This window comes from Pogoniulus pusillus, chromosome 8, assembly GCF_015220805.1.
Source record: "Pogoniulus pusillus isolate bPogPus1 chromosome 8, bPogPus1.pri, whole genome shotgun sequence".
In the NCBI taxonomy this organism is placed as follows: Eukaryota; Metazoa; Chordata; class Aves; order Piciformes; family Lybiidae; genus Pogoniulus; species Pogoniulus pusillus.
In genome coordinates, this window is record NC_087271.1 from 38,170,618 (window position 1) to 38,198,302 (window position 27,685).

Consider the following 27,685-nt stretch of genomic DNA (forward strand, 5'->3'; position numbering starts at 1 on the left):
GTTGGAAGAGACCTCCAAGCTCATCCAGTCCAACCTAGCACCCAGCCCTGACCAATCAACCAGACCATGGCACCAAGTGCCTCAGCCAGGCTTGGCTTCAACACCCCCAGGGACATCAACTCCACCACCTCCCTGGGCAGCCCATTCCAATGCCAATCACTCTCTCTGCCAGGAACTTCCTCCTCACATCCAACCTAGACCTCCCCTGACACAGCTTGAGACTCTGTCCCCTTGTTCTATTGCTGCTTGCCTGGCAGAAGAGCCCAACCCCACCTGGCTACAACCTCCCTGCAGGTAGCTGCAGACAGCAATGAGCTCTGCCCTGAGCCTCCTCTGCTGCAGGCTGCACACCCCCAGCTCCCTCAGCCTCTCCTCACAGGGCTGTGCTCCAGGCCCCTCCTCAGCCTTGCTGCCCTTCTCCAAACACCTTCCAGCACCTCAACATCTTTGTTGAATTGAGGAGCCCAGAACTGGACACAGCACTCAAGGAGTGGCCTGAGCAGTGCTGAGTACAGGGGCAGAAGAACCTCCCTTGTCCTGCTGCCCACACTGCTCCTGAGCCAGCCCAGGATGCCCTTGTCTCTCCTGGCCACCTGGGCACACTGCTGCCTCATGTCCAGCCTAGTATCTCCCAGCACCCCCAGCTCCCTCTCTGCCTGGCTGCTCTCAGCCACTCTGGCCCCAGCCTGTAGTGCTGCTTGGGGTTGTTGTGGCCAAAGTGCCGAACTCTGCACTTGGCCTTGTTCAATCTCATCCCATATATATATATATATATATATATCTAACTATATATAACATTATATTATATATAGTGACCCCCATATAAAAGTATACATGTATTTATTATATAATCTATTATATAAATTATTACATGTATTAATTAAAGTTGAAATAATATAATATATAATATATATAGCGTATGTATTATTGGGGGTTTAATATATCTTATATATATAATATATATTATTGGGGAGGTTAATATATATTTTTATTCACTTTTGAGGGGAGGGCAGGAGGATATTTTTTATGCTCACTTCTTCACAGTATATTAGGGGTTGGAAGGGACCCAAGGAGATCATCGAGTCCAACCCCCCCAACTTCTTGTACTTAGTCACTAGCAAGCATGATGGCAGGAAACATTGCACCAGCTGCAATACTTTCTCATCTAGCTGCTTCAAAGCCTTCCTGAGAAGAATACAGATGACAGATGGTTGGTCTTGCTTTCATTTCTCTCTCTGGCATTACACTTCAGCAGCACATTTCTTAATAGGCACTTTAAGATCTCAGCTGGTTAGAATGTGTGAATCCTTATCTATCTGACCTTAGCTCACTTAGGCTTAACCTGCAGCGTTGTAATGAGAGAAGCTGCCACTTTTACCACCATCTTAGCTGGGGAAATAGTAATTGAAAGGTCTACTGAAAACCTGAGAAATGTGTAGCAGAGAATGTCTCAAATAAGGGCAGCTTCTCATTGCTTCTGACTCTGCATTCCTCCAACACCATAATGACAGAAGGAGAGACTTGAAAACTTTTAGGCTGAGTAAATTTGTAATGAACTGGTCTGAAAGGAGGATAAGAAGAATGGAAGGTCCCTAAGACTGATGGAAGGGATGAGCTCTAAAGTTAAAATAATCAAACACAAGATTCAGTAATTAAAAGCAGTATCTAAAGACAGTAAGGTTGGCCTGGCTCAGGAGCAGTGTGGGCAGCAGGACGAGGGAGATTCTTCTGCCCCTGTACTCAGCACTGCTCAGGCCACAGCTTGAGTCGTGTGTCCACTTCTGGGCTCCTCAATTCAAGAGAGATGTTGATGATCTTGGAGGTCTCTTCCAACCTGGTTGATGTACAGGGTTAACCCTCCTGGGGCGAGTCATCTTGAACCTGACTCCAGGTGGTCTTGACCCCTCCCCAGGGGTGGGTGTGAACACTACCAGGTGATGGTGGTTAGCCCACTCCCCCTTCCTGTCTAAGATCCATAAAAGCAGGGGGACTTCTGCTCTTCCTCTTGCCTGCCTTCCTGCTCACCAGAAATCACCATTCCTGTTTCCCTGCTGCTCTTTACTTTATGACATGACCATCACCCCACGAGGTGGACAAAACCCATTGCCATCAAATCTGGTTGTATATTTACATGATTCGTATCTTGTTTCCCCTTCCCTACACCTTTATAACTTCCCTACCTCTTCTAACTTTGTTTTGTGCTAAACTTTTCTTCTTTTAACTTCCAAACCGCAGTGAGATGATTTATTTGGGTCTGCTTTACCTTTCCTCTCTCTCCATCTAATTCCTTTTCTTTGGACAAGAAGAGGGAAGAGGGAAGGGCATCCTATTAAATTGTTATTGGTTCTATCAGAACAAGAGGACACAGCCTCAAGCTATGCCAGGGGAAATTTAGGCTGGAGGTGAGGAGAAAGTTCTTCACTGAGAGAGTCATTGGACACTGGAATGGGCTGCCCGGGGAGGTGGTGGAGTCGCCGTCCCTGGAGCTGTTCAAGGCAGGATTGGACGTGCCAGGCTGTGAAGGTTTGGGTGTTACCTGTCCCCCTCTTTCTTATGGAGTCACCCAGACTAGGCTCAGCCAGCTGGAAATTAGAGTCATAGGATCAACCAGGTTGGAAGAGACCTTCAAGCTCAGCCAGGCCAACCTAGCACCCAGCCCTGGCCAATCAACCAGACCATGGCACTAAGTGCCCCAGCCAGGCTTTGCTTCAACACCTCCAGGCACAGAGACTCCACCACCTCCTTGGGCAGCCCATTCCAATGCCAATCACTCTTTCTGCTAACAACTTCCTCCTAACATTCAGCCTAGACCTCCCCTGGCACAACTTGAGACTGTGTCCCCTTCTTCTGTTGCTGGTTGTCTGGGAGAAGAGCCCAACCCCACCTGGCTACAGCCTCCCTTCAGGTGGTTGTAGCCAGCAAGTGAGATGTTGTAGTGCTGGAGTGAGTGCAGAGGAGAGCAAGGAAGATGGTGAAGGGCATGAAGAATAAATCTTGCAAAGAGCAACTGTAGAAGCTGTGGCTGCTTAGTTTGAAGAAGAGGAGGCCAAGGGGAGAGCTCATTTCTCTCTACAACTACCTGAAAGTGCATTGTAGAGAGGTTGGTGCTAGTCTGTTCTCACAGATAGTGATAGAACAAGAGGGAATGGCCTCAAACTGCATCAGGGTAGGTTTAGACTGGAGCTGTTCAAGGCAGGATTAGATGTGGCACTTGGTGCCATGGTCTAGCCTTGAGCTCTGTGTTAAAGAGTTGGACTTGATGATCTATGAGGTCTCTTCCAACCTTGGTGATACTGTGATATTTGAGTCTCTGGGCAATTTTAATTAGAACCAAGACAATTGATTCTATAGTTCTATGATATATGTACCAAAAGCCAATGGCCACTTAAATAGCCCCAAAGCATCTAAGCAACTTTAAAGACACTTCAATTTGGATCTACATCAGTTGTTTATTGTAGGAGTTGAGGAAATCTTGACATGTTGTGATGGTTTTAGCAGTGTAGCATATGATTCTAATACTCAGAAGGAAAAACCTCCTTTTCATCTGTCTAATAGCTATAACTTGATTTTAGAGAATTCCTTAGCCTGCATAGTAAAAAGGTAATTTGGATTTCCTTTCAAACTGATTTCCATTGATTTAAATTAAGATAACATATTTGATTTATAGCTTCTTTTTATGAGTCAAGGAGAACTAAATACAATTTATTTGGTACTTCTCTCATCTCCCATCCTTTATCTTGTTTTATTTCTTCTTGCTCCTCTACATTTCAACACATCTTCTTCATTTCTGTCCCTTCTGTTGCCCTATCTCCATTTTTCTGTATTTCAGTCACTGCTTTGTCTGTTGACTTTTGCAGAGTGAGAGACTGATAAAGCTTTTTACCCTATTTTGCTGCTGGCCATCCTGTTGTAATTGTGTTTGTGAAGTACTTGAGGTCATTTAACAAGCTGGAGTCTCTTCTTTACCTCAAGCAAATGTATATATAATTAAGTAACACATCTGAATGAGAAGTGTTTTGCCTGGAAAACCAACAGGAAGAAAGCAAGAGGAGCAAAAGCTGAATCAAGGTTACCCCTTCACTGTAACCTTGTCTCTATGTGTGATCCTTCCTTACACAGCAAAAACCTGCTTGCAGTTGCAGAGCTCTGGGGGATGCCTTTGCAGAGAGCAGCTTAACTTGATCCGTCTTGATTTATGAGGAGTCATTTCTGCTGGCAGTCTTCAGAATGCCCAAGCACCTTCCTTTGCAGCCAGACCTGAGCCCTGTGGGAAGCACCTTGTGTGCCTTTCCACTTTTCTGTCATACCTGGTGATGGGATGCCCATTGTGTTTCTTCTGCTGCCTTTTGCTTTAAGTGTTCCTGGAGGTGAAGCTCAGGTTATGGGAATGGGGAATTTACTCAGCCAGGTTAATTCCATGGGGTTTGGGGAGAACCTGGGAGGTGAGGATTAACTGTCTGTGTGTTCAGCCTTATTTTAAAAATGGGGAGTATTTCCTTTTGTTTTCAATGCAAGGGAATAGGAGCACAGTGAACAAACCTTCCAGATGGTAAAACTGTGGTTAGTTGGAATGGGCTGCCCAGGGAGGTGGAGAGGCTGAGGGAGCTGGGATTGGTTAGCCTGGAGAAGAGGAGGCTCAGGGGAGACCTTATTGCTGTCTACAACTACCTGAAGGGTGGTTGTAGCCAGGAGGAGGTTGCTCTCCTCTCTCAGGTGGCCAGCACCAGAACGAGAGGACACAGCCCCAGGCTGTGCCAGGGAAAATTTAGGCTGGAGGTGAGGAGAAAGTTCTTCCCTGAGAGAGTCATTGGACACTGGAATGAGCTGCCCGGGGAGGTGGTGGAGTCGCCGTCCCTGGAGCTGTTCAAGGCAGGATTGGATGTGGCACTTGGTGCCATGGTCTGGCCTTGAGCTCTGTGGTAAAGGGTTGGACTTGATGATCTGTGAGGTCTCTTCCAACCTTGTTGATACTGTGATCCCTGGAGGTAGAATCATAGCATCAGTCAGGATTGGAAGGGACCACAAGGATCAGCCAGTTCCAATACCCTGCCATGCCCAGGACCACCCTACCCTAGAGCAGCCTGCCCACAGCCATAGCCACCCTGGCCTTAAACACCTCCAGCCATGGGGCCTCAACCACCTCCCTGGGCAACCCATTCCAGGCTCTCACCACTCTCATGCTCAACAACTTCCTCCTCATGCCCACTCTGAATCTCCCCACCTCCAGCTTTGCTCCATTCTCCCCAGTCCTGGCACTGCTGTGTTGAAGCAAAGCCTGGCTGAGGCACTTAGTGCCATGGTCTGGTTGATTGGATAGGGCTGGGTGCTAGGTTGGACTGGATGAGCTTGGAGGTCTCTTCCAACCTGGTTGATTCTGTGATTCTATGACATACACTTGGCTTCAATCCAGATGAGGGGTGTGATTGGGATGGTGATGTTTAAACGTCACCACTTTAGCTTACTTCAGTGTTACCTGGTTGCTGGCATTTAAGGCAGACCCTGACATAGCTGACTAACATCACTGAGCCATGCTAGGACTGCAAATGTGTGGCAGGTGCTTCTGCAGTATTAAACCCAAGTGCAGCTATTTTTTCAGTACTATTCTTTATCTGAAGGGATGCTTTGTTTTTAGTTTCTCATTCTGCCTTTGTTTTACTCTTCCCTACCTGAGGCTTGGTACTGAGCTAGTTAATTTCATCTGCTGCTGCTGAAAGTTGCTGGTTTAGTTGCGTCTCACAGTCATTCCTTGTTTCTTAGGGGGTGGAAAATCATTGATTTTCCTATTTGTATTGCTCCTTGGCAGAGATGTCAGAAGTGCCAAGAAAGGCAGTGTTGGTTCACTTGGAATTAGCATATTTAAACAGACTGCCTTTTGTTTTGTCATGCAGAGTGTGCACACAGGCGTTTTGTTTGTGTGTTACTGCTGAAGATGAAGGCATTCAGTAAGAAATCCTCGAGAAGTAACTGTATTATCTGTAAACTCCAATAACCTCTCCATCATCATCAGGATAATTGGAGCAGTTAAATTTAATGATTAAATAAGAGATGGACATAAGGTCCCTTGGTTTGTTTCAAGGAGAGAGAACAGCTGAAGTATCCCTGAAATCTGCTTATTGCTTGTGAATTGTTCAGATGTAGTAAAAAGTGGTGTATGGAAAAGTGGTCCCATTTGGACCCCAGTTAAGATGATTTCTCTGCCCTGCTGTTTTCCCAGTGTCTGCTCTTTGTTGTTATGACCCATAAGTGAACAGAGAAACCTTCCAGGGACAGTAGTGAAACTTAGAGAGCACTGAATCTGAAATGGGTTTTTGTTTTCAAATGACAGGAATGAACTGATCAACACAAAGGCAACAACTGAGCTGCTTCTGATGGTTCACACCCAGCCCCACAGGTCCCAGTTACAGGCAGAGCTCCATAGAGTGCCCCTTCCTTTGTCCTGTCATAGAATCACTACATGGTTTGGGTTGGAAGCAACCTTTAAAGGTCACCTAGATCAACTCCTGCTGCAGTCAGCAAGGACATCTGCAGCTGCATCATGTTCTGCAGAGCCCCAAACAATCTGACATGAAATTATTCCAGGGATGGTTCATCTACCACCTCTCTGGGCAACCTGGGCCAGTGTCTCACCACCTTCATCATAAAGAATTCTTCCTTCTCTCTAGTCTAATCTCACTCTTTTAGTTTAAACCTGTCACCCTTTGTTCTGTCACAACAGAATCACAGAATCACTCAGGGTTGGAAGGGACCTCCAAGCTCAGGCCAACTCAGCACCCAGCCCTGGCCAAGCAACCAGACCATGGCACTAAGTGCCTCAGCCAGGCTTGGCTTCAACACCTCCAGGGATGGCGACTCCACCACCTCCCTGGGCAGCCCATTCCAATGCCAGTCACTCTCTCTGCCAGGAACTTCCCCCTAACAGCCAGTTGGTAACCTCCTCCACCACAGCTTCAGACTCTGTCCCCTTCTTCTGTTGCTGCTTGCCTGGCAGCAGAGCCCAACCCCACCTGGCTACAGCCTCCCTTCAGGGAGCTGTAGACAGCAATGAGCTCTGCCCTGAGCCTCCTCTTCTGCAGGCTGCACACCCCCAGCTCCCTCAGCCTCTCCTCACAGGGCTGTGCTCCAGGCCCCTCCCCAGCTTCCTTGCCCTTCTCTGGACACCTTCCAGCACCTCCACATCTCTCTTGAATTGAGAAGCCCAGAACTGGACACAGCACTCAAGGTGTGGCCTGAGCAGTGCTGAGCACAGGGGCAGAAGAACCTCCCTTGTCCTGCTGCCCACACTGCTCCTGAGCCAGACCAGAATGCTGTTGGCTCTGCTGCCCACCTGGGCACACTGCTGCCTCCTCTCGTCTTCAGCTACTCTCTACCAGCACCCTCAGGTCCCTCTCTGCCTGGCTGCTCTCAGCCACTCTGTCCCCAGCCTGTGCTCTTGCCCTCATCAGGGTAATATGCTGGGTTACTAGCACTGCTCTGCCCAAGGAAACAGACATCTTTCCTCAGATCAGCTCCCATTCTTCTCAGGCTGTGCTTGACAAGGTACTGGGCAGCTGCTCATCAACTGCCAAGACAAGACCTTCCAAAAGGCAGCTATGTCATGCCTCCTCTTAAAAGACTGGCACAGCAAAGTGACCAATGGCTTCCAAACATACAGTCCTCCAGGTGGTACAAAGCCTAACCCTTTTAGATGGAGTATCCCTGAGGCTGGATTGGCCAAGGGCTTCTAAGGAACTACTCTGTCATTGATGTGATCAGACACATGGTGTTCTGCTTTGAAGCTAGCTGGAATATTTTGGTGAGAAGAATGGGATGCCAGGCTGTGGGAAGGAAACAATGGTGATGGCTGCTGCACTCACAGGCCTGCTGAGATGGATAAAACCAAGAACACAAACACAGATAACAGAGTTGCTCTCTGGCTCTGGCTGCCTCCCTTCTCTCTCTAACCTGCTGTGTAACTAATCCTTCTGCTTCCTAACCCCCCTGGCTGATTCTCCAAACTCACTTTGAATGTAAGGCAAGGTCTGGGATGAGGAAGAGCAGTGGAGAGGAGGTGTTAGGGTGGTTGGGAGCCCCTCCTGGGGACTCTGGTTTCTGGGAGGGCTGCTGTGTTTCTGTACCACTTTTTAACTTGTATAGTTCTGTCTGTAGGTGTAGCTATTGTAAACACCTGCTTGTATCTTGTGCTGAGCTGTAAATATAAAGCTTCATTCCTTAATTTCCAGCTCAGCTGAGTCTGCTCTGGGTGATTCTTATAAGTGGGGGGGGGCAGGTAACACCCAAACCATCACACATGGGAACAATGCTCATTGTGAAAGCCTCTCACTGTCTTTCTCTCAAAACTTAAGTCAAAACTACTTGGGAGGACAAGAAGCCCTGTGTCCTCACACTGACCAGATGCTCACCACAAGGCTTTGCACTCTCCCAGAAGCTGGTCACACGAGTTTTCAGCTACAGGATGCTGGATGATGTAGACTGGGACCACAGAGAATGCTAAATGCAAGATTGTTAAAGACTGCAGAGAAGCACAAGGCAGAAACCTATGTAAATATTGTTCTGTCTGTGGCTATAATAAAGTGATACTGCAGCAGTGAGATGCAAGGCAGGAACAGCTCAGATCTTAACAGGGTTGAGCTGCCAATCACCAACAGAGGAGATGACACTGGTCTGTAAAAAAATCACAGCAGAACCAGCTCAGACCCAAGCATATCAGTCCTGCACACACTTTCTTCTGAAAAACAAAAGCTAGCCATGACCTTTACTATCTGCCTGCTTTGTTTTCCCTCTCCTATTCTGTACAGCTCCCCCCACATTGCTACTGAGACATAATTTATTCTCCTTACTCTGCCATATCCTTTCTGAAAGATGCTGTCAAAAGAAAAACACTGCATGTGCTGCTGGGCAGGAGATCACCTTTGAAATGTATCAGGCTCTAATTTTTGCTAATGGCATGGTATGCTGTGAGTTCAGAGTTAAACACTTACCCTGAAAGCTCCCTGACTCCCCCAAAGAGGTAAGCAGATGGAGTTTGGGGTTATCTTGGTTCTGGGCTCCTCAATTCAAGAGAGATGTTGAGGTGCTGGAAGGTGTCCAGAGAAAGGCAGTGAAGCTGGTGAGGGGCCTGGAGCACAGCCCTGTGAGAAGAGGCTGAGGGAGCTGGGGGTGTGCAGCCTGCAGAAGAGGAGGCTCAGGACAGAGCTCATTGCTGCCTGCAACTACCTGAAGAGAGGCTGTAGCCAGGTGGGGCTGGGCTCTTCTGCCAGGCAAGCAGGAAAAGAACAAGGGGACACAGTCTGAAGTTGTGGTGGAGGAGGTTACCGACTGGCTGTTAGGGGGAAGTTGTTGTCAGAGAGAGTGATTGGCATTGGAATAGGCTGCCCAGGGAGGTGGTGGAGTCACTGTGCCTGGAGGTGTTGAAGCCAAGCCTGGCTGAGGCACTTAGTGCCATGGTCTGGTTGCTTGGCCAGGGCTGGGTGCTGAGTTGGCCTGGCTGAGCTTGGAGCTCTCTTCCAACCTGATTGATTCTATGATTCTAAATTTAGCTCCAAGCTTGACCTATTGGCAGGTCAGGACTGCTCAGACTTTGAACTACTGATTTAGGCTCGTGCCCAGTAGAACTGTTCTTCCTTTCTGCTTATAGGAAGTGCTTTTGCCCAAGCAGCAAAAAACAGAGGCGAGACCCAGCCAGAATTTGCAAAGTTCAGCTGACCACTCCATTTACTGAGCTAACCTAAATACTCTCTTCCCTTTAAATATCTTGCTACCCAGCTGTTCAAAATCTCTAAAGAATAGTCCCCTGCTATTTTCTCAGCTTCTGTTTCTCTGCTAATTAGTACTCTTTGACTATTACGTGCTCTCAGCTGAATAAAAGCAGATGATGATTGAAAGGAAATGTATTTATAGAAAAGAGCTGAACTACAAGGTATGTGTTACAAAAATGCTACAGAGGAGCTGAGCACAAGCCAAACAGCTTTTATTCAGTGTCTTTTAAAAAAAGAGCTATTGATTTCCTTGGGTTTGGGGTTTTTTTTTTCCCTCTTCCAAATATTGATGGGTAGGGAGCCCAGGGTTTTCTTAGATCCCTGCTTGGAGGCTTATAATGTGCATGGTAAAGATGAGAGGAGAGGGATTGTTGATGTGCATAATGTGCTGGCACAATGTGATGGGACACCAAGCTAGGAGCAGGTGTGGAGCTGTTGGAGGGTAGGAGAGCCCTGCAGAGGGACCTGGCCAGCCTGCAATGGGTGGGCAGAGGCCAATGGGATGAGACTGAACAAGGCCAAGTGCAGGGTTCTGCACTTTGGCCACAACAACCCCAAGCAGCACTACAGGCTGGGGACAGAGAGGCTGAGGACAGCCAGGCAGAGAGGGAGCTGAGGATACAGGATACTGGTAGATAGTAACTGAAGCTGAGGCAGCAGTGCCCAGGTGGGCAGCAGAGCCAATGGCATCCTGGGCTGGCTGAGGAGCAGTGTGGGCAGCAGGACAAGGGAGGTTCTTGTGCCCCTGTGCTCAGCACTGCTCAGGCCACCCCTTGAGTGCTGTGTCCAGTTCTGGGCTCCTGAATTCAAGAGAGATGTTGAGGTGCTGGAAGGTGTCCAGAGAAGGGCAATGAAGCTGGGGAGAGTCCTGGAGCACAGCCCTGTGAGGAGAGGCTGAGGGAGCTGGGGGTGTGCAGCCTGCAGAAGAGCCAGTTGTGCAGGTCATTTCAAACCCTGCTGTCTGACCTCCACCTTTCTGTGTGTTTTACATTTGCTGCCTGTTTGAGATTGTGGTTTGCAGAATTTCAAGTTGTTGTTTGTATTCCTACGTGGAGCTGTACAGGGCCATAAAGAACTTTAAGGAACAAAAGTTAGCAGCATTCCCCAAATCTGTTCTTCCAGCAAAATGTGCTGAAACAAGTCATGCACAAAGAATGTGCACTTGGCAAGCCAAGATTGGGCTCTACAGCTTTTCAGGGTTGAGAGGCATGGCTCCATGGAGGGTGCCTCTAACTCCTGCTCTCAGCAGCTGGCATTTCCACATCATACAGCTCTGGCTAAACAAGAGTGATGAACACCTGTGAGATTTTGCTTTCCAATCAACGTGGAGAAAAGTTTCAGTATCTAACCTTGAAGGCACATGAAACACATGAGACACCAGATTTCCAGACCCTGGCAATTTTAGGTGCTGAAAGCCCATTTTGAATTTTCTTGCTCTCTGCCTTGCTCTCTGCCTTGCTCTCTGCCTTGCTCTCTGCCTTGCTCTCTCCCCTTACTTTGCTACTCTGGACTTTGGTAGCTTTAGCTAGTGAAGAGATGAAGCACAGGCATGGTGAGATCAGCTGTTTGAGCCTCATCAGACATGCAGAGCATTCAAAGGGATCCAGTCTAGATGTATTGGATCTCTAGAACATAAAACCCACTTTGATTTTGTATACAAACATCTGCAATAAAGCCAAACTTGAAGGAGCTTTAGATTAGAGATAAGCTTTTGGAAATTAAATACAAGATGAAAATTGCCTGCTCATATGAATAATGATATATTCTTGATTGCATATAGTTCTGTGGGTTTAGATTGTCTTCCTCTCAGCATCTCAGCCTTGCTGTGTACAGTAGGAACTCTGCTTACATTATGAACAGATTTTTTTTTCCCCTTTCTTTTTTTTCTTTCTTCTTTCTTCCCCTTTATTTTTCACTGTGTAACCCTCAGCCTTAACTATATACTCTTCAGGTCAGTATTTGAGGATGAAGTGGTTCTTTTCCTCTTTGGTGTTTCTGTAGGACTCATCACTGCAGTATGTCAGTGCTTCAGATGTTAATTGATTTTCATAACACCCTACTGAGATGGAGAATTATTACTAACCAGGGAAATGGAGCACAAGGAGATTGAGGTCAGAAGTGCTGCTCAGTTTGAATGCCAGGTCTGAGGCACCTGTGACCTGGTTTATTATTGGTTTAGTGTTCACATCAAACTCTTGAATTCCTTTAATTGTAACTGTAAATAGTTCTGCATTTCTCCATACTGAGTCAACAGCTGTTAGGCAGCCGTATAGTGAGGAGAGCTTGGCCACTCATAGAATCTTTTGCATCGCCCATAGTGTCTGGTTTCACATAAGAAACCTTGGGCAGAAGTGGGGAAAGGATCTGAGTCTGACCATAGCATTGAGATGTTATACTCCAAGGGATTTTTCTTTCATAATACATTCTTCTGGCTCATACCATACTTAGCCTCCAATTCTTCCAACAAGAGGAATCACAGAATCAACTAGGTTGGAAGAGACCTCCAAGATCATCCAGTCCAACCTATCCCCCAGCCCCATCCAGTCAACTAAACCGTGGCACTAAGTCCCCCAGCCAGGCTTGGCTTCAACAGCTCCAGGCACAGCGACTCCACCACCTCCCTGGGCAGCCCATTCCAATGCCAATCACTCTCTCTGCCGACAACTTCCTCCTAACATCCAGCCTAGACCTCCCCTGCCACAACTTGAGGCTGTGTCCCCTTGTTCTATTGGTTGTTGCCTGGGAGAAGAGGCCAACCCCACCTGGCTACATCCTCCCTTCAGGTAGTTGTACATACAGGAGTCTCTTCCAACTGGAATCCATCACCAGAATGGTTTAATTTGTGAAGACAAATGAGTGGATGTCCTTTTTGGAGCATCTTTGAAATATTCCTAACTAAAACATGATTTTTAATGTACAGACATCAAGACTGTCTGATATTTTAAACTTAGAGTGCTTGTGTGCCCTTAGAATCATAGAATCAACCAGGTTGGAAGAGACCTCCAAGATCATCCAGGCCAACCTAGCACCCAGCCCTAGCCAATCAACCAGACCATGGCACTAAGTGCCTCAGCCAGGCTTTTCTTGAAGACCCCCAGGGACGGTGCCTCCACCACCTCCCTGGGCAGCCCATTCCAATGCCAATCACTCTCTCTGTGAAGAACTTCTTCCTAACATCCAGCCTATACCTACCCTGGCACAACTTGAGACTGTGTCCCCTTGTTCTGTTGCTGGTTGCCTGGGAGAAGAGGCCACCCCCCACCTGGCTACAATGCCCCTTCAGGTAGTTGTAGACAGTAATAAGATCACCTCTGAGCCTCCTCTTCTCCAGGCTAAACAGGCCCAGCTCCCTCAACCTCTCCTCATAGGATTTGTGCTCCAGGCCCCTCACCAGCTTTGTTGCCCTTCTCTGGACATGTTCCAGCACCTCAACATCTTTCTTGAATTGAGGGGCCCAGAACTAGACACAGCACTATGATTCTATGATTCCTAACTAAAACACGATTTTTAATGTACAGACATTAAGACTGTCTGATATTTTAAACTTAGAGTGCTTGTGTGCCCTTAATTTTCCTTAACATCTATTTAATGCAATCAGTTTTTCTGTTCCCTTCTGTATTTTGGTGTCTAGTCTGCCTTCTGCCATAGAATGCCCACATTCAGTGGACACTGCTACCATTTTAAGCTAGCATGGTGCAAGGAGTCAGTATCCCAGCACTTCCAAGAGTTTCACAGATGCAGAAGTGCAGCTATTTCAAAAGGGAGACAACTCAAAGTAGAGAGCTTGTTCAGTAGGATGTCAGCTGTCATACAGTTGACATATGAAGATAATTCTTTTCCTCAGTAGAATATTGTTTCTCCAAGTTGGCAGTGCAGAAATGATTATTAGAACTGACAAAGATTGTTAGAACTCTGAATGCTTTGATAGCCATCTCACCCTAGCTAGATTTCATCTTAAATTCACAAATCATCACTTTCAGAAGGCTGCTCCCCCCACCTCTGAAAACCTAAACCAGGGTAACTGTGAGCCCATATGCTGTGGTGCTCCTGAGACCAGCCCTACCAACAGACTCTCTCTGCAAAAAGGTAAAAGGTAGAAGCTTCACCAAAACATTTCAAGGAGCAGTTCCATACTGATCTTCCCTCTAGGGGAAGATCTTCCCTTCTAGGATAACTTCTCTTGGATTATGAATTTATTCTGCTTCAGGTGGATGTTTTTGGTTAAGAATGGGTTAATGCTCCTGCTTATTGTAGAATCACAGAATCAACCAGGCTGGAAGAGACCTCCAAGATCATCCAGTCCAACCTATCACTCAGTCCTGGCCAGTCAACCAGACCATGGCACTAAGTGCCTCAGACAGGCTTGGCTTGAACACCTCCAGAGACAGCAACTCCACCACCTCCCTGGGCAGCCCATTCCAATGCCAATCACTCTCTCTGCCAACAACTTCCTCCTAACATCCAGCCTAGACCTCCCCTGGCACAGCTTGAGACTGTGTCCCCTTGTTCTGTTGCTGCTTGCCTGGCGGAAGAGCCCAACCCCACCTGGCTACAGCCTCCCTTCAAGGAGTTGTAGACAGCAATGGGCTCTGCCCTGAGCCTCCTCTGCTGCAGGCTGCACACCCCCAGCTCCCTCAGCCTCTCCTCACAGGGCTCTGCTCCAGGCCACTCAACAGCTTCCTTGCCCTTCTCTGGACACCTTCCAGCACCTCAACATCTCTCTGCAATGGAGGAGCCCAGAACTGGACACAGCACTCAAGGCGTGGCCTGAGCAGTGCTGAGTCCAGGGTCAGAAGAACCTCCCTTGTCCTGCTGCCCACACTGCTCCCGAGCCAGCCCAGGATGCCATTGGCTTTCCCAGACACACTGCTGGCTCATGTCCAGCCTAGTATCTCCCAGCACCCCCAGGTCCCTTTCTGCCTGGCTGCTCTCCGGCCACTCTATCCCCAGATAACCTGATAAGAGCACCAAAGTGTTTATTTTCTCCAACAGTTTCAGTCAGCACAATAAACCCACTTCTCTCTGGAAGCTTTCTTTGCCATAGCACAGAACAACACGCCTGGTATTTGACAGCCTCCAGATTGGATTAGAGATGTTATTGGAAAGCAGCAGTTGACATCACTGAAAACAGGGACATCATAAATGGATAAATTAATGATAGCAAAGATGCAGAGAAAGTGTGAGCTTCAGAGGGAGATTTGAGAGAGAAAGAAAGGGAAGACTTCTGTGGGCAAAGACTGGAAGATTGTGCTCAGTGCAGAGAGGGATGGGGAGGGAAGTTGAAGCCATAGTTTAATATGGAAGGTGGAGAGAATCAAAAGGAAATGAGAGTATGGATGAGAGTAGATTTAATAAAAGCCAAGAAACACTTCCTCTTTTTGTATTTTGTTTTTTAGTCTGTAACAGTCAGTGGAATGCTGTTAGGAAACATTTAAGTGACATTTGTGCTGCTGTGTCTTTGTGTATGCTGGTTATAGCTGGACCCAAAGGCAAACTGCAGCTGGGAATTGCTGTGAGCTTCTGGCTCAGCTCCCCCCATGCAGCAGCATTACTCTATGACATGGGTTCAGTGTAGAGCCTCTGTGGGGTTGGGAAACCACCTCAGTTTGGGAGATTACCTGGTTGCTGATTCCAGCAGATATAAAGAAGGCTTTTTCATAGAGAGTCCTGGATTACAGACTTCAATCTGAGAGTTTAGAAGCTCTCCTGTATTTTATTTTCAAGGTAAAAGCATTTATAAAGGATTTATTTTCTAAGTCACAGGTGAGGATTCTGTTGGTTCTTCCTTTAGGATTACAAAGGTAAAAGCACCCTTTGGTATTTACCAGGCTAAAGGTGCTGTCTCATAGTGAGGGTAACTGGAACCTGAAGAGAAATGATTAACTGTGATAGTTCCAGCTCTGACATTTTGATACCACTTCCACACACAGAGAGTGGCGTTTCACAGGTCTGATTGCAGTGATTCCCAGTTTGTGATAGAAATGCAGTGTTGCAAGCAGATGCTTCTTTATCTACAGGCCCAAGTATGTCTAGGGAACAACTCAGTTGCCTAAACGTGGGCATTTGGTGTCATTTTAGCTGTATATATGCAGATCATCCACATGGAGCTTGCAGGGATGATGCAGCACTTGCAGCAGACCTGTATCCTTCTGCAGCAGCAGCAGCAGCTGCTCACCAGGCAGGGTTATCTTTGAGCTTCTAAAATGGCATCTGACACACATGTTTAGGCACCAAAATTATCCTTAATTGCTAGTCAATGTGAAAATGTAATCAATTCGAAGGTGGTAGCAAGGAAAGAGAAGGGATTTGTCTAAAAGTACAGCATTATTCCAGTGCTTGTTCTGGTTTTGTTCTTTCAAGGACCACTTAATGGCAAACTTTGAACCTTAGTAATCATTCCAATTTCTACTTAACAGTTTTCATGGTAGATTGCTACACATTTCAAACGAATCCCTCTGAGTTTGCAAGAGAAAGAGACAACCTAATTCTTCTCCCTTTCCAGGGTAGCTATCTAGAAAGCAAATGTGGTCAAAGGCACCTACAATTAAAGGACTGGAGTCATTCTCTTGCAGGCTGCAAGCTGAACTGTAAGCCCGAAGGGCAGCAAACATGCCACGTTGCTCTTGTTAAACTGTCAAGTTATTGCTGCATATGAGACTGGAGGATTTTCAGTTCCTTCTGCAAGCATTTTTGGGGGATGAGTCAGTAAAGCAGTTATCTAATGTATCCATGCTGACTGCACGTTGGATTTTAGCTTCTGTTCTCTTTAATTATGCTGGCACCAGGCTAATACTTTGGGATTTTTCTCTCTTTGTTTTTTTTTTCTGTTGTTTGTTTGTTTTTTAAACAGGATTCTGCTCAAGAGAGTGTCATTACTCGAGACATCCATCGTACATTTCCAGCACATGATTATTTCAAAGACACAGAAGGAGACGGGCAAGAATCTCTGTACAAAATCTGTAAGGTACAGTCAGTACTCTGAATTTTCAGCTCTGGTCCAGATTTTGCTGTGACTGTGTTTTGCCCTGCTAACCCTCTGCTGACCCAAGGCGACTAATCAATAAGATTTTAAAGCTTTATTTAGACTGCATGTGGAGAGTGTGGTATTTCGGCAGTGCTGGATAGCCTGAAGGACTTTTTATAGCCTTGCATTTTGCATCTCTAAAGACGCAGATGAGAAGAGTCAGCCTCAAGCTAGCTTTACTGATGGGCAGTTTGTCCCCTTGTTCTGTTGCTGGTTTCTCCCAGGCAACCAGAACAGAAAAAGGGGACCCAGTCTGAAGTTGTGTCAGGGGAGGTCTAGGCTGGATGTTAGGAGGAAGTTGTTGGCAGAGAGAGTGATTGGCATTGGAATGGGCTGCCCAGGGAGGTGGTGGAGTTGCTGTCCCTGGGGATGTTCAAGCAAAGCCTGGCTGAGACACTTAGTGCCATGGTCTGGTTGATTGGGCAGGGCTGGGTGCTAGGATGGACTGGATGATCTTGGAGCTCTCTTCCAACCTGCTTGATTCTATGACATCAGAGGCCCTCTTCAACAGAAGAATGATGTAGTAAAACTCTTTTTGCTCTTCTGTTCGAGAGGTTTGTAGAGGAAGAGAAACACTCTGCTAAGAGGTTAGGCAAGAACGTCTCTAGATGGGGATGTAAGGAACAAGTTAGCTGACCTTTTCACAAGCAGTGTATGTGTGCAGCTTTTCACTCATAGCTCCTAGATCCCCTCTGGTTGAAGAAAATTCTCATTTTTACTGATTTGTAGCTGGGAAAGTTGAGGCATTAAATAAACATACTGATCCAGCTTGTACAGACAGACTTTGGTTGCTTAGGGGAGATCCAGAAGACAGAACACTGCAGCTAGAGTAGGCAGTTCTCTAGCTGTCAGTTGCAGATTTTATGATGTTTCTGGGAGTCAGTTTTCCCTTTACATTTTTTTCCTATATGTAAAATAAATTATTGCCTTAGTCAAAGCCATATCCACTTCCCTTCCTTTTCCTCATTCGTCTGTTTCCACCTCTAGTTGATTAATAGACAGAAAAGATGGAGTTGTCTTAACAAGCAGAAAAAGAATGTCCTGCCTTTAGGGTAGGATGATACTTATTCCTGTTCTCCAGATAAATTGTTTTGGGGTACAGATTCCTTCTCAAACAATCATTTGGATGAATGTTAAATACAGCTGCTTAGGTTACATACATTTAAGTTCATTGTCATGGAAAAAAAAGGCAGTTAAAAAATAAAGGAGCAGAGAGAACTTTGAACCAATTCTCACTAATCTTGAAGGGCTCTATAAGGCTGCAAGAAAACAGTTCCTGTGCCAACCTTTAAAGGAGTAGCTGGGACAATGCAGGTAATTGTGGGCTTGTCAGTTTGATATCAGTTAAGTGAAAAATGATGGAATAGCATTCAGCTTATCAAGAGTTAGACGTGAGAAGCATATTGTAATGAATGCCTGTGAGTTGCCTCTGAATAGATCTTGACAAGCTAATCCAAAGGAAAAAAAAACATAAATACAGGTTTCATTGGTGAAGGTAATTTCATTGAAATCCTGTAGGTCGTGGAGTCTGCCATGTGAAAAATGTATGAATGCTGGACAGGTTGGAATGTGACCAAAATGTACATAGAATCTTAGAGTCATAGGATCAACCAGCTTGGAAGAGACCTCCAAGCTCAGTCAGTCCAACCTAGCACCCAGTCCTGGCCAATCAACCAGACCATGGCACTAAGTGCCTCAGCCAGGCTTGGCTTCAACACCTCCAGGGACAGCAACTCCACCACCTCCCTGGGCAGCCCATTCCAATGCCAATCACTCTCTCTGCCAACAACTTCCTCTAAGCATCCAACCTAGACCTCCCCCAGCACAGCTTGAGACTGTGTCCCCTTGTTCTTTTCCTGCTTGCCTGGCAGAAGAGACCAACTTCCAGTATCTCAACTTCTCTCAGGCAACCACCAATAGAACAAGCAGCAACAGAAGAAGGGGAGGTGGTGGAGTTGCTGTGCCTGGAGGTGTTGAAGCCAAGCCTGGCTGAGGCACTTAGTGCCATGGTCTGGTTGCTTGGGCAGGGCTGGGTGCTAGGTTGGACTGGCTGATCTTGGAGGTCTCTTCCAACCTGCTTGATTCTATGATCCTCCTGCTCTCAGGGCCTCTGTTGTTCCTGCAGAGAGATGCTGCAGGTATTGATCTTCTTTTCTTGATGCCTGCCAGCATATTGAGGGTTGCTTTGTGAAAGATTTGGTATCTCTCTGCAGCTAAATGACCTCCACCACTTGGCCACTTGATATGAACATGTTCTATGTAGCATCTTTGCAGTCTGCTTTTAATTTAGTGCTTCAAACAGCTTTGTCTCATCAGCAGTCTTTGTTGCTGAGCTATTGTTATGTTCTCTTTGATTTGTGAGTAATTTCCACAGCAACAGCCCTAGCACATCTTCCCCTAAGGTTCTGCAAATGACCTCACCTTCATTCTGTGGGTGAGAACTGACTGTTTGTTGCTATTCCTATCCTGCTTCTTGACTATTGATCATGTATTTCAGTCCATCAGAGGACTTTCTGTAGCAGCTTCCTTCCCTAAAAAGCCTTTAGGAAGGGATCATTTTGAAGGTGGTCTAACAATCCTGGTGGACCTTATTGACTGCTTCAGTCTTTTCTGTGCTCACCGATTTGAAGAAGGATTTGGGAAGCAATGATTCCATATCCAGTCTTCAGCATTGAATTATTCATAAGTTTACTGATTTTGCTTCTTGACAGTTTCCACCTACTTACCGACGTTGAACTCAGACGCAAATGCTCTGTAGGTTTCTAGGCAGCAACTTCTCCTTCATCCTGGGTGCTGGTGGAGGAGAAGCTCAGCAGGAGCCAGCAGTGTGCACTTGCAGCCCAGAAAGCCAAGCAGAGCCTGGGCTGCAGCAGGAGAAGTGTGGCCAGCAGGGCCAGGGAGGTGATTCTCCCCCTCCACTCTGCTGAGACCCCACCTGGAGTAGTGCATCCAGTTTTGGAGCCCACAATACAAGAGGGATGTGGAGATGTTGGAGTGTGTCCAGAAAAGGGCCAGGAGGATGCTCAGAGGCTGCAGCAGCTCTGCTGTGAGCACAGACTGAAAGAGTTGGGGCTGTGCAGTCTGGAGAAGAGGAGGCTCCCAGGTGACCTTCTTGTGGCCTTCCAGGATCTGAAGGGGGCTACAAAGGAGCTGGGGAGGGACTTTTGAGGCTGTGAGGGAGTGCCAGGAGTGGGGGGAATGGAGCAAAGCTGGAGGTGGGGAGAGTCAGAGTGGAGGTGAGGAGGAAGTTGTTGAGCATGAGAGTGGTGAGAGGCTGGAATGGGCTGCCCAGAGAGATGCTTGAGGCCCCATGGCTGGAGGTGTTTAAGGCCAGGCTGGCTGAGGCTGTGGCCAGGCTGCTCTAGGGTAGGGTGTCTCTTGGCATGGCAGGGGGCTTGGAACTGGCTGCTCCTTGTGGTCCCTTCCAACCCTGACTGATTCTATGATCTTTGCATTGTTTCCTTTAAGACTCTATTCTACTGGTGACCTAGCTGTGGCCAAGTCTGAGTGAACATTGAGTGTAATTGTTGGTGTTGTGAGTTTTGGAGAAATATGATTCAAAGCTAATTAATTTGGTTAGAAACTTGTGATTCCATTGGAGAAAAATAGCCATCAATGTTGAAAGTAATATCTTGATCTAGTTGATTGGCCAGGGCTGGGTGCTAGGTTGGACTGGCTGAGCTTGGAGGTCTCTTCCAACCTGGTTGATTCTATGAAATACCAAATATATCAATAGATCAAATTGATAGATCAAATATCTCAGTGGATCAAATTGACACATCAAATATCTCAGTGGATCACATTGACCCATCAAATATCTCAGTGGATCACATTGACCCATCAAATATCTCAGTGGATCAAATTGACACATCAGATATCTCAGTGGATCAAATTGACACATCAGATATCTCAATGGATCAAATTGACACATCAAATATCTCTGTGGATCAAATTGACACATCAAATATCTCTGTGGATCACATTGACACATCAAATATCTCTGTGGATCACATTGACACATCAAATATCTCTGTGGATCACATTGACACATCAAATATCTCTGTGGATCACATTGACACATCAAATATCTCTGTGGATCACATTGACACATCAAATATCTCAGTGGATCAAAGACTCTTTATTACTAAAATAACTTCTAACAGAGGGGCTGTGCCCTTCTGCCCTTCTAATATGAAAGCAAGATATTTGAAGAATGGGATTCTTGAGTGAGGCTAGAAAAGGTCTATCCTGAAGTGGGAGGGTAAAAAACTGAGGAGCTTTTTCTTCATTTCCCACTGAAATGAGAGATGATGCAAGCTGTCAGATAAAAAGGAAAGCCATTAAAAACCTCACTGCCTACTTTTAACAGGTCTGTCAGTTTTAGTTCCATCTCTTAATCTCTTCTTCAGAACAGCAGGAAATCTGGAAAGATGGAAACTTGTTCAGTTGCAGAACATTTCTGTCTCTAAAAATAAACTTTCAGGCTGACAATGGTGATAAGGAATGAAACGAGTTCCAGATGCTGGATGGGAGATGTTTGCTGGAGGACATGGTGTTAAGTTAGCTTTGCACAGGGCAGCCATCTTTGGCTAAAGAGTTGTGTTTCTCTTTCAGTACTCTGCAGATCCCAGCTCTTATTTCAGGAGCTCACTCACTGTGTTGCAATGAGTAACAGAATAGTACTCTCGACCTACTTCCCTGCCTGCATGTGTAGTTAACAGCTCGGTGCTCCAGGGAATCCACGCACTTGGCAGAGACGCTCCTCTCAGCAGCCTGGAGGGGATGTGGTGCAGAATAGAACAGGGGACACGTTTGCTCTCATTCTCTGCTCAGTCCCTCCAACCTGACAACAAACCACTGTGGCTTTAATAGGAGAAGGTCAGTATGTTGCAGGGAGATCAATCAGGTTAGCTAGGTGAGTGTTCTTACTGGGCAAACTGGGAAAAGACAGGGAGTGCTTCCCCTTCTGTCGGGAAATGATTGCGTCGCTGTCCCTGGAGGTGTTCAAGGACTTGATGAGGCTTTTAGTGCCATGGTCTAGTTGATTGGACAGGGCTGGGTGATAGTTTGACCTGGATGATCTTGGAGATCTCTTCCAGCCTGATCACAGAATCACAGAATCAACCTCCAAGTTCATCCAGTCCAGCCTATCACCCAACCCTATCCAATCATCTAGACACTGGCACTAAATGCCTCATCCAGGCTTTTCTTGAACACCTCCAGGGATGGTGACTCCACCACTTCCCTGGGCAGCCCATTCCAATGCCAATCACTCTCTCTGTGAAGAACTTCCTCCTAACATCCAGCTATTACATAGAAGTGTCCAGAGAAGGGCAGCAAGGCTGGGGAGGGGCCTGGAGCACAGCCCTGTGAGGAGAGACTGAGGGAGCTGGGGGTGTGCAGCCTGTAGCAGAGGAGGCTCAGGGCAGAGCTCATTTCTGTCTGCAAGTACCTTCAGGGAGGCTGTAGCCAGGTGGGGTTGGGCTCTTCTGCCAGGCAAGCAGCAACATAAGAAGGGGACAGTCTCAAGTTGTGTCGGGGAGGTCTAGGCTGGATGTTGTTAGGAAGTTGTTGGCAGAGAGAGTGATTGGCATTGGAATGGGCTGCCCAGGGAGGTGGTGGAGTTGCTGTCCCTGGAGGTGCTGAAGCAAAGCCTGGCTGAGGCACTTAGTGCCATGGTCTGGTTGATTGGCCAGGGCTGGATGCTAGGTTGGACTGGATGATCTTGGAGATCTCTTCCAACCTGCTTGATTCTATGATTCTCTCCTTTCCTACAGGAATCTATTGGCCAAATTTGAACAAATGCTGGAGCATAAACAGAACCACTTAAGAATTGGTTTTCCTCTATTTTTAGTTGTTTATTTTCTTTACTCCTGGGTTGAGGAGCAATTTTAGTGAATACTGTTGTTGTGTTTCATGCAAAGGATTTTAAATGTTATCTCATCTCCCATTTGCATATTAATAAGGCTCCTTCTCTGTGCATCTGTGCTCAGCAAGGCAGCAATATTCCTGTTCTTGCACATGGGCTTTGTGCTGTGACCCTGCTAGTGAAAAGGTCAGGACTGTGAATCTTCCATACTGGAAAAGAGGGTACCACAGAACCGTAGAGTTTGGAAGAGACCTTCAGAGATCTTTGAGTCCAAGCCCCCTGCCCAAGCAGTGTCCCCTGGAGTAGTTCACTCTGAAGCGCATCTGGGTGGGTTTTGAAAGTCTCCAGAGAAGGAGACTCCACAACCTCTCTGGGCAGCCTCCAGTGCTCTGTCACCCTCATTGTGAAGAAGTTATTCCTCATGTTGAGGTCCTTCTCTGTTCCAGTTTGTAGTTGTTGATCCTTGTCTTATTGCTGCAGATGACTGAAAAGAGATTGGCCTCATCCACTTGACACCCACCCCTCAGATATTTGTATACATTGAGGAGATGTTCTCCAGACTAAACAGCTCCAGGGCTCTCTGTCTTCATAGGAGTGATGCTCTAAGTCCCACTGTCATCCTCATGGCTCTCTGCTGGATTCTTTCCAGCAGGTCCCTCTCTCTTGAACTGCAGAGCCCAGAACTGGACATAGTATTCCAAGTGTGGTCTCACTAGAGCAGAGAGGGAGAAGAACCTCCCTAGATCTGCAGGAGACACTTTTCCTGATGCACTCCAGGATGCCATTGGCTCTCTTGCCACAGGGGCACATTGCTGGCCCATGCAGAACTTGCTGTCCACCAGGGCTCCAAGGTCTTTCTCCATGAAGATGCTTTCCAGGGGAGCAGCCCCCAAATTGTGTTGGTTCCTGTTGTTATAGAATCGTGCAAATGTAAAGATCACAGAATCATAGAATCAGTCAGGGTTGGAAGGGACCACAAGGAGCAGCCAGTTCCAACCCCCCTGCCATGCCCAGGGACACCCTACCCTAGAGCAGCCTGGCCACAGCCTCAGCCAGCCTGGCCTCAAACACCTCCAGCCATGGGGCCTCAACCACCTCCCTGGACAACCCATTCCAGCCTCTCACCACTCTCATGCTCAACAACTTCCTCATGTCCAGGCTGTCCATCCCTGGATTCTTTAATCACTTGCTGAACACTTGCCCAACATGCAGGCAGTTCTCTGTCACTTTCTTGGAGGATTCTCTGTTGCTTCCTAAGTTCTCACTTTCTGGTGATGTTGCACTAGTATCTGTGCAGTAGTTCTCCTCCTCAGAAGACAGCCAGCTATCAAAAAGATGTTTTAATCCTCTGAGTGAGATCTTTAGTTAGTTAAAATGAATGCAAGCAGGTTTCGAGTCAGAACCTTCCTTAAGTCCCATTTGTAACACAGAGAATATTTAAGAGCTCAGCTAACTGAAGTATTGTGATTGGAGATTCCCCAAGAGCTTCAGAAAATAATAACTTCCAAAGGCTGTAGCATTGTCCCAGGTTGTCATGGGAAAAATCCCATTCTCTCCAAGTGATGAAGTTACAATGACTGCAGTGGCAGTAGGGTATTGGGGAATTTGCTTTGTTTTCCTATTTCATGCAGAAAGACAGAGTTTTATGCTCCTCAGCCTGCTGAAAAGATAAATCTACAATTAATCTTAGATCCTTTGTTAGTAATACAGTGTTATGGTGGTATCTGTAGGCAGCATCCTTATTTTGGAGGCTATTTTGGTTAATTGCATCATATTTCAGCAATATCAAGTCCCAAAGGTTACTTAAAACTAAAGAAGCGTAATTGGAGAAGTAATACTCAGAAAGCTTCAGAAATCATTTTGCTTTGGGCAAATACAATGAAATGGTAGATTTTAGAGGCTTCATTAAAACATAAATCTTCAGTTGCCAGGGTTAGGATGCTTAACAGCAGAAGCTTTCCCAGTTTGATCTCATTCTCATGCAGAATTGAAGTTAGTATCCAAGTATTTAGTAACAGCTGCTTGTGAAGATCAGCTTCTGGGGAAGGACCTAATGAAAATTCAGTTCAAAAGGTGAGCAGATCAAGGAGTTAATTTGTTATTTTTTTCCATAGTTATTGATTGCTTCAGAGATTTTTTTAACCTCGACATCCTTTACTGGAGCCCTCAGCCATTTATCATAGAATCATAGCATCAGTCAGGGTGGCTGTTGTCTTTCATATGCCCATCTTGCTGCTGATCTTTGTGTCCAAGCAAGAGCAGGTTTTTTGCTGTCTCTCGATCCTCTCTTCATAGAATCGAACCAGGTTGGAAGAGACCTCCAAGCTCATCCAGTCCAACCTAGCACCCAGCCCTGTCCAGTCAACTAGATCATGGAATCATATATAGAACCAGTCAGGGTTGGAAGGGACCACAAGGATCAGGCAGTTCCAACCCCCCTGCCATGGGCAGGGACACCCTACCCTATATCAGGCTGGCCACAGCCTCATCCAGCCTGGCCTTAAACACCTCCAGGCGTGGGCAACCCATTCCAGGCTCTCACCATTCTCATGCTGAACAAATTCCTCCTTCACCTACACTTTCAACTTCATCTTCCCTTTCCAACAACCACTTGAATGCAAAGTTCATGTTTTGATTTTAGTCACCTAGAAAACCACCTCCCTGGGCAACCCATTCCAGCCTCTCACCACTCTCATGCTCAACAACTTCCTCCTCACACCCAGTCTGACTCTCCCCACTTCCAGCTTTGCTCCATTCCCCCCAGTCCTGTCACTCCCTGACAGCATAAAAAAATCTCTCCCCAGCTCTTTTGGAGGCCCCCTTCAGATGCTGGAAGGCCACAAGAAGGTCACCTGGGAGGCTCCTCTGCTCCAGCCTGCACAGCCCCAACTCTTTCAGTCTGTGCTCACAGCAGAGCTGCTGCAGCCTCTGAGCATCCTCCTGGCCCTGCTCTGGACACACTCCAGCACCTCCACATCTCTCTTGGAATGAGGGCTCCAGAACTGGATGCAGGGATCACCCCTTTCTAAAAATGATGCAAATTTATGATCTCTTCTTCTGATTTAATCAGCCAATTAATGAGACTCCAGTTTCCTTTCTCCTTCCCCCCCAAGCTTTTTGGGTGAATACTCTCTGTTGTTACTCACTTTTTAGAGTTTTTATTTCTTGCAATTTATCATCTCCTCTAATCCTCCATTGGAGACATCTTCTTCAACACATCCCCTGTTAGAAATGGTTCCAACAAGCTGACAACCCCTGTGATTCCTCTGTAATAAAACAGACACAGGGAAAGCTGATGTGGGTTTTCAGTTACAGTTTAAATACAATTTTTCTACCTTGAACATATATTTTCCAAGCAGGAGTTTTGCTTTCCTGCTCTGGATGTGTTTGAAATGTGTTTAGGAAGTTGATGATGAGAACATTTCTTGGTCTTGCTTCTTATTTTTATATTGGACATGCAGAGAGGGGATTTTTGGGCACCCTCTTCATTTTCCCTCCTGTGCTATAGTTTCATGGAATCATAGAATCAACCAGGTTGGAAGAGACGTCCAGGCTCATTTGCATGTAATCATAGAATCAGTCAGGTTGGAAGAGACCTCCAACATCATCCAGTCCAACTTAGCACCCAGCCCTGCCCAAGCAACCAGACCATGGCACTAAGTGCCTCAGCCAGGCTGTGTTTGAACACCTCCAGGCACAGAGACTCCACCACCTCCCTGGGCAGCCCATTCCAATGCCAATCACTCTCTCTGACAACAACTTCCTCCTAACATCCAGCCCAGACCTCCCCTGCCACAGCTTGAAACTTTGTCCCCTTCTTCTGTTGCTGCTTGCCTGGCAGCAGAGCCCAACCCCACCTGGCTACAGCCTCCCCGCAGGTAGCTGTAGCCAGCCATGAGGTCACCTCTGAACCTCCTCTTCTCCAGGCTAACATTTCAAGTTCTTTCACCATCTCAAAAGGGGCAGATTTTTATTTCTGATAATTTTCTTTGCTTTTAAACTACATCAGTTTTGGAGGCAGTTCAGGCCAGCCTGTTGTTTTCTCAACACTCACTTTAATACTTGTTTGGATTAATTTGTTGCTGTTTTCAGCAAACTATTAACTGTTGTGCTAATAATGCTTCTCAAAACAGAGAACCCAAATGTGTTGATAATTTGCTGTTAAATTTTTGGTCTGGATTTTTGTTTTCTTTTCTCCAGTGTGAAGAAATGATAAATTCTGTTTCTTATTTGTAATTATGCATCTCTGTTTCTAAGCAGATCCATCTTTTAGCAACACCACAGAAATAAAACATTGGGGTAATAAAAGCTGATAAAATTTGGGAACAAATAGATAAAGGCTCCTGATGGTGATGATTAAGCAGTGGATGGTTCTAATTAGTCATATGCAATATTAATTTAAGGGTTCAAAGTAATTTCTGTTATTCAGTGCTTAATAGCTAAAGAGTAATTTTCAATTAACTTTTCCCAAGAGCACATCCTTTTATTTTTTCAGTTCAGAGTATTGTCTGTGTGGTCACACTTAGAATCAGAATCATAGAATCAGTCAGGGTTGGAAGGGACCACAAGGATCAGCCAGTTCCAGCCCCCCTGCCATGCCCAAGGACACCCTACCCTAGAGCAGGCTGCACACAGCCTCAGCCAGCCTGGCCTGAAACACCTCCAGCCATGGGGCCTCAACCACCTCCCTGAGCAACCCATTCCAGCCTCTCACCACTCTCATGCTCAACAACTTCCTTCTTCATGTCCAGTCTGAATCTCCCCACCTCCAGCTTTGCTCCATTCCCCTCAGTCCTGTCACTCCCTGAGAACCTAAGAAGTCCCTCCCCAGCTTTTTTTAGGCCTCCTTCAGATCCTGGCAGGTCACAATAAGAGATCATTTGGGTCCCTTTCTGCCCAAACCATTCAATGATCCCATTTACAATCTGGACTATAGGTCATTCCTATGCTGGAATTCCTAGGGCTGGGTGCTAGGTAGGACTGGCTGAGCTTGGTTGATTCTATGATTCTAGTGCTATCACATCTATGCAACTAAAA

At 46.5% G+C, this 27,685-nt stretch overlaps 1 protein-coding gene across 5 annotated transcripts in view; it reads left to right on the forward strand.

Moving 5' to 3' along the window:
• RABGAP1L (RAB GTPase activating protein 1 like) overlaps positions 1-27,685 on the forward strand; it is a 302,720-nt gene that overhangs the window by 166,270 nt on the left and 108,765 nt on the right. For all 5 annotated transcript variants that reach the window (XM_064148105.1, XM_064148106.1, XM_064148102.1 and 2 more), the window contains exon 14: positions 16,606-16,719. In XM_064148105.1, the coding sequence (XP_064004175.1) occupies positions 16,606-16,719 (114 nt within the window). The remainder of the gene's footprint in view (positions 1-16,605; positions 16,720-27,685) is intronic.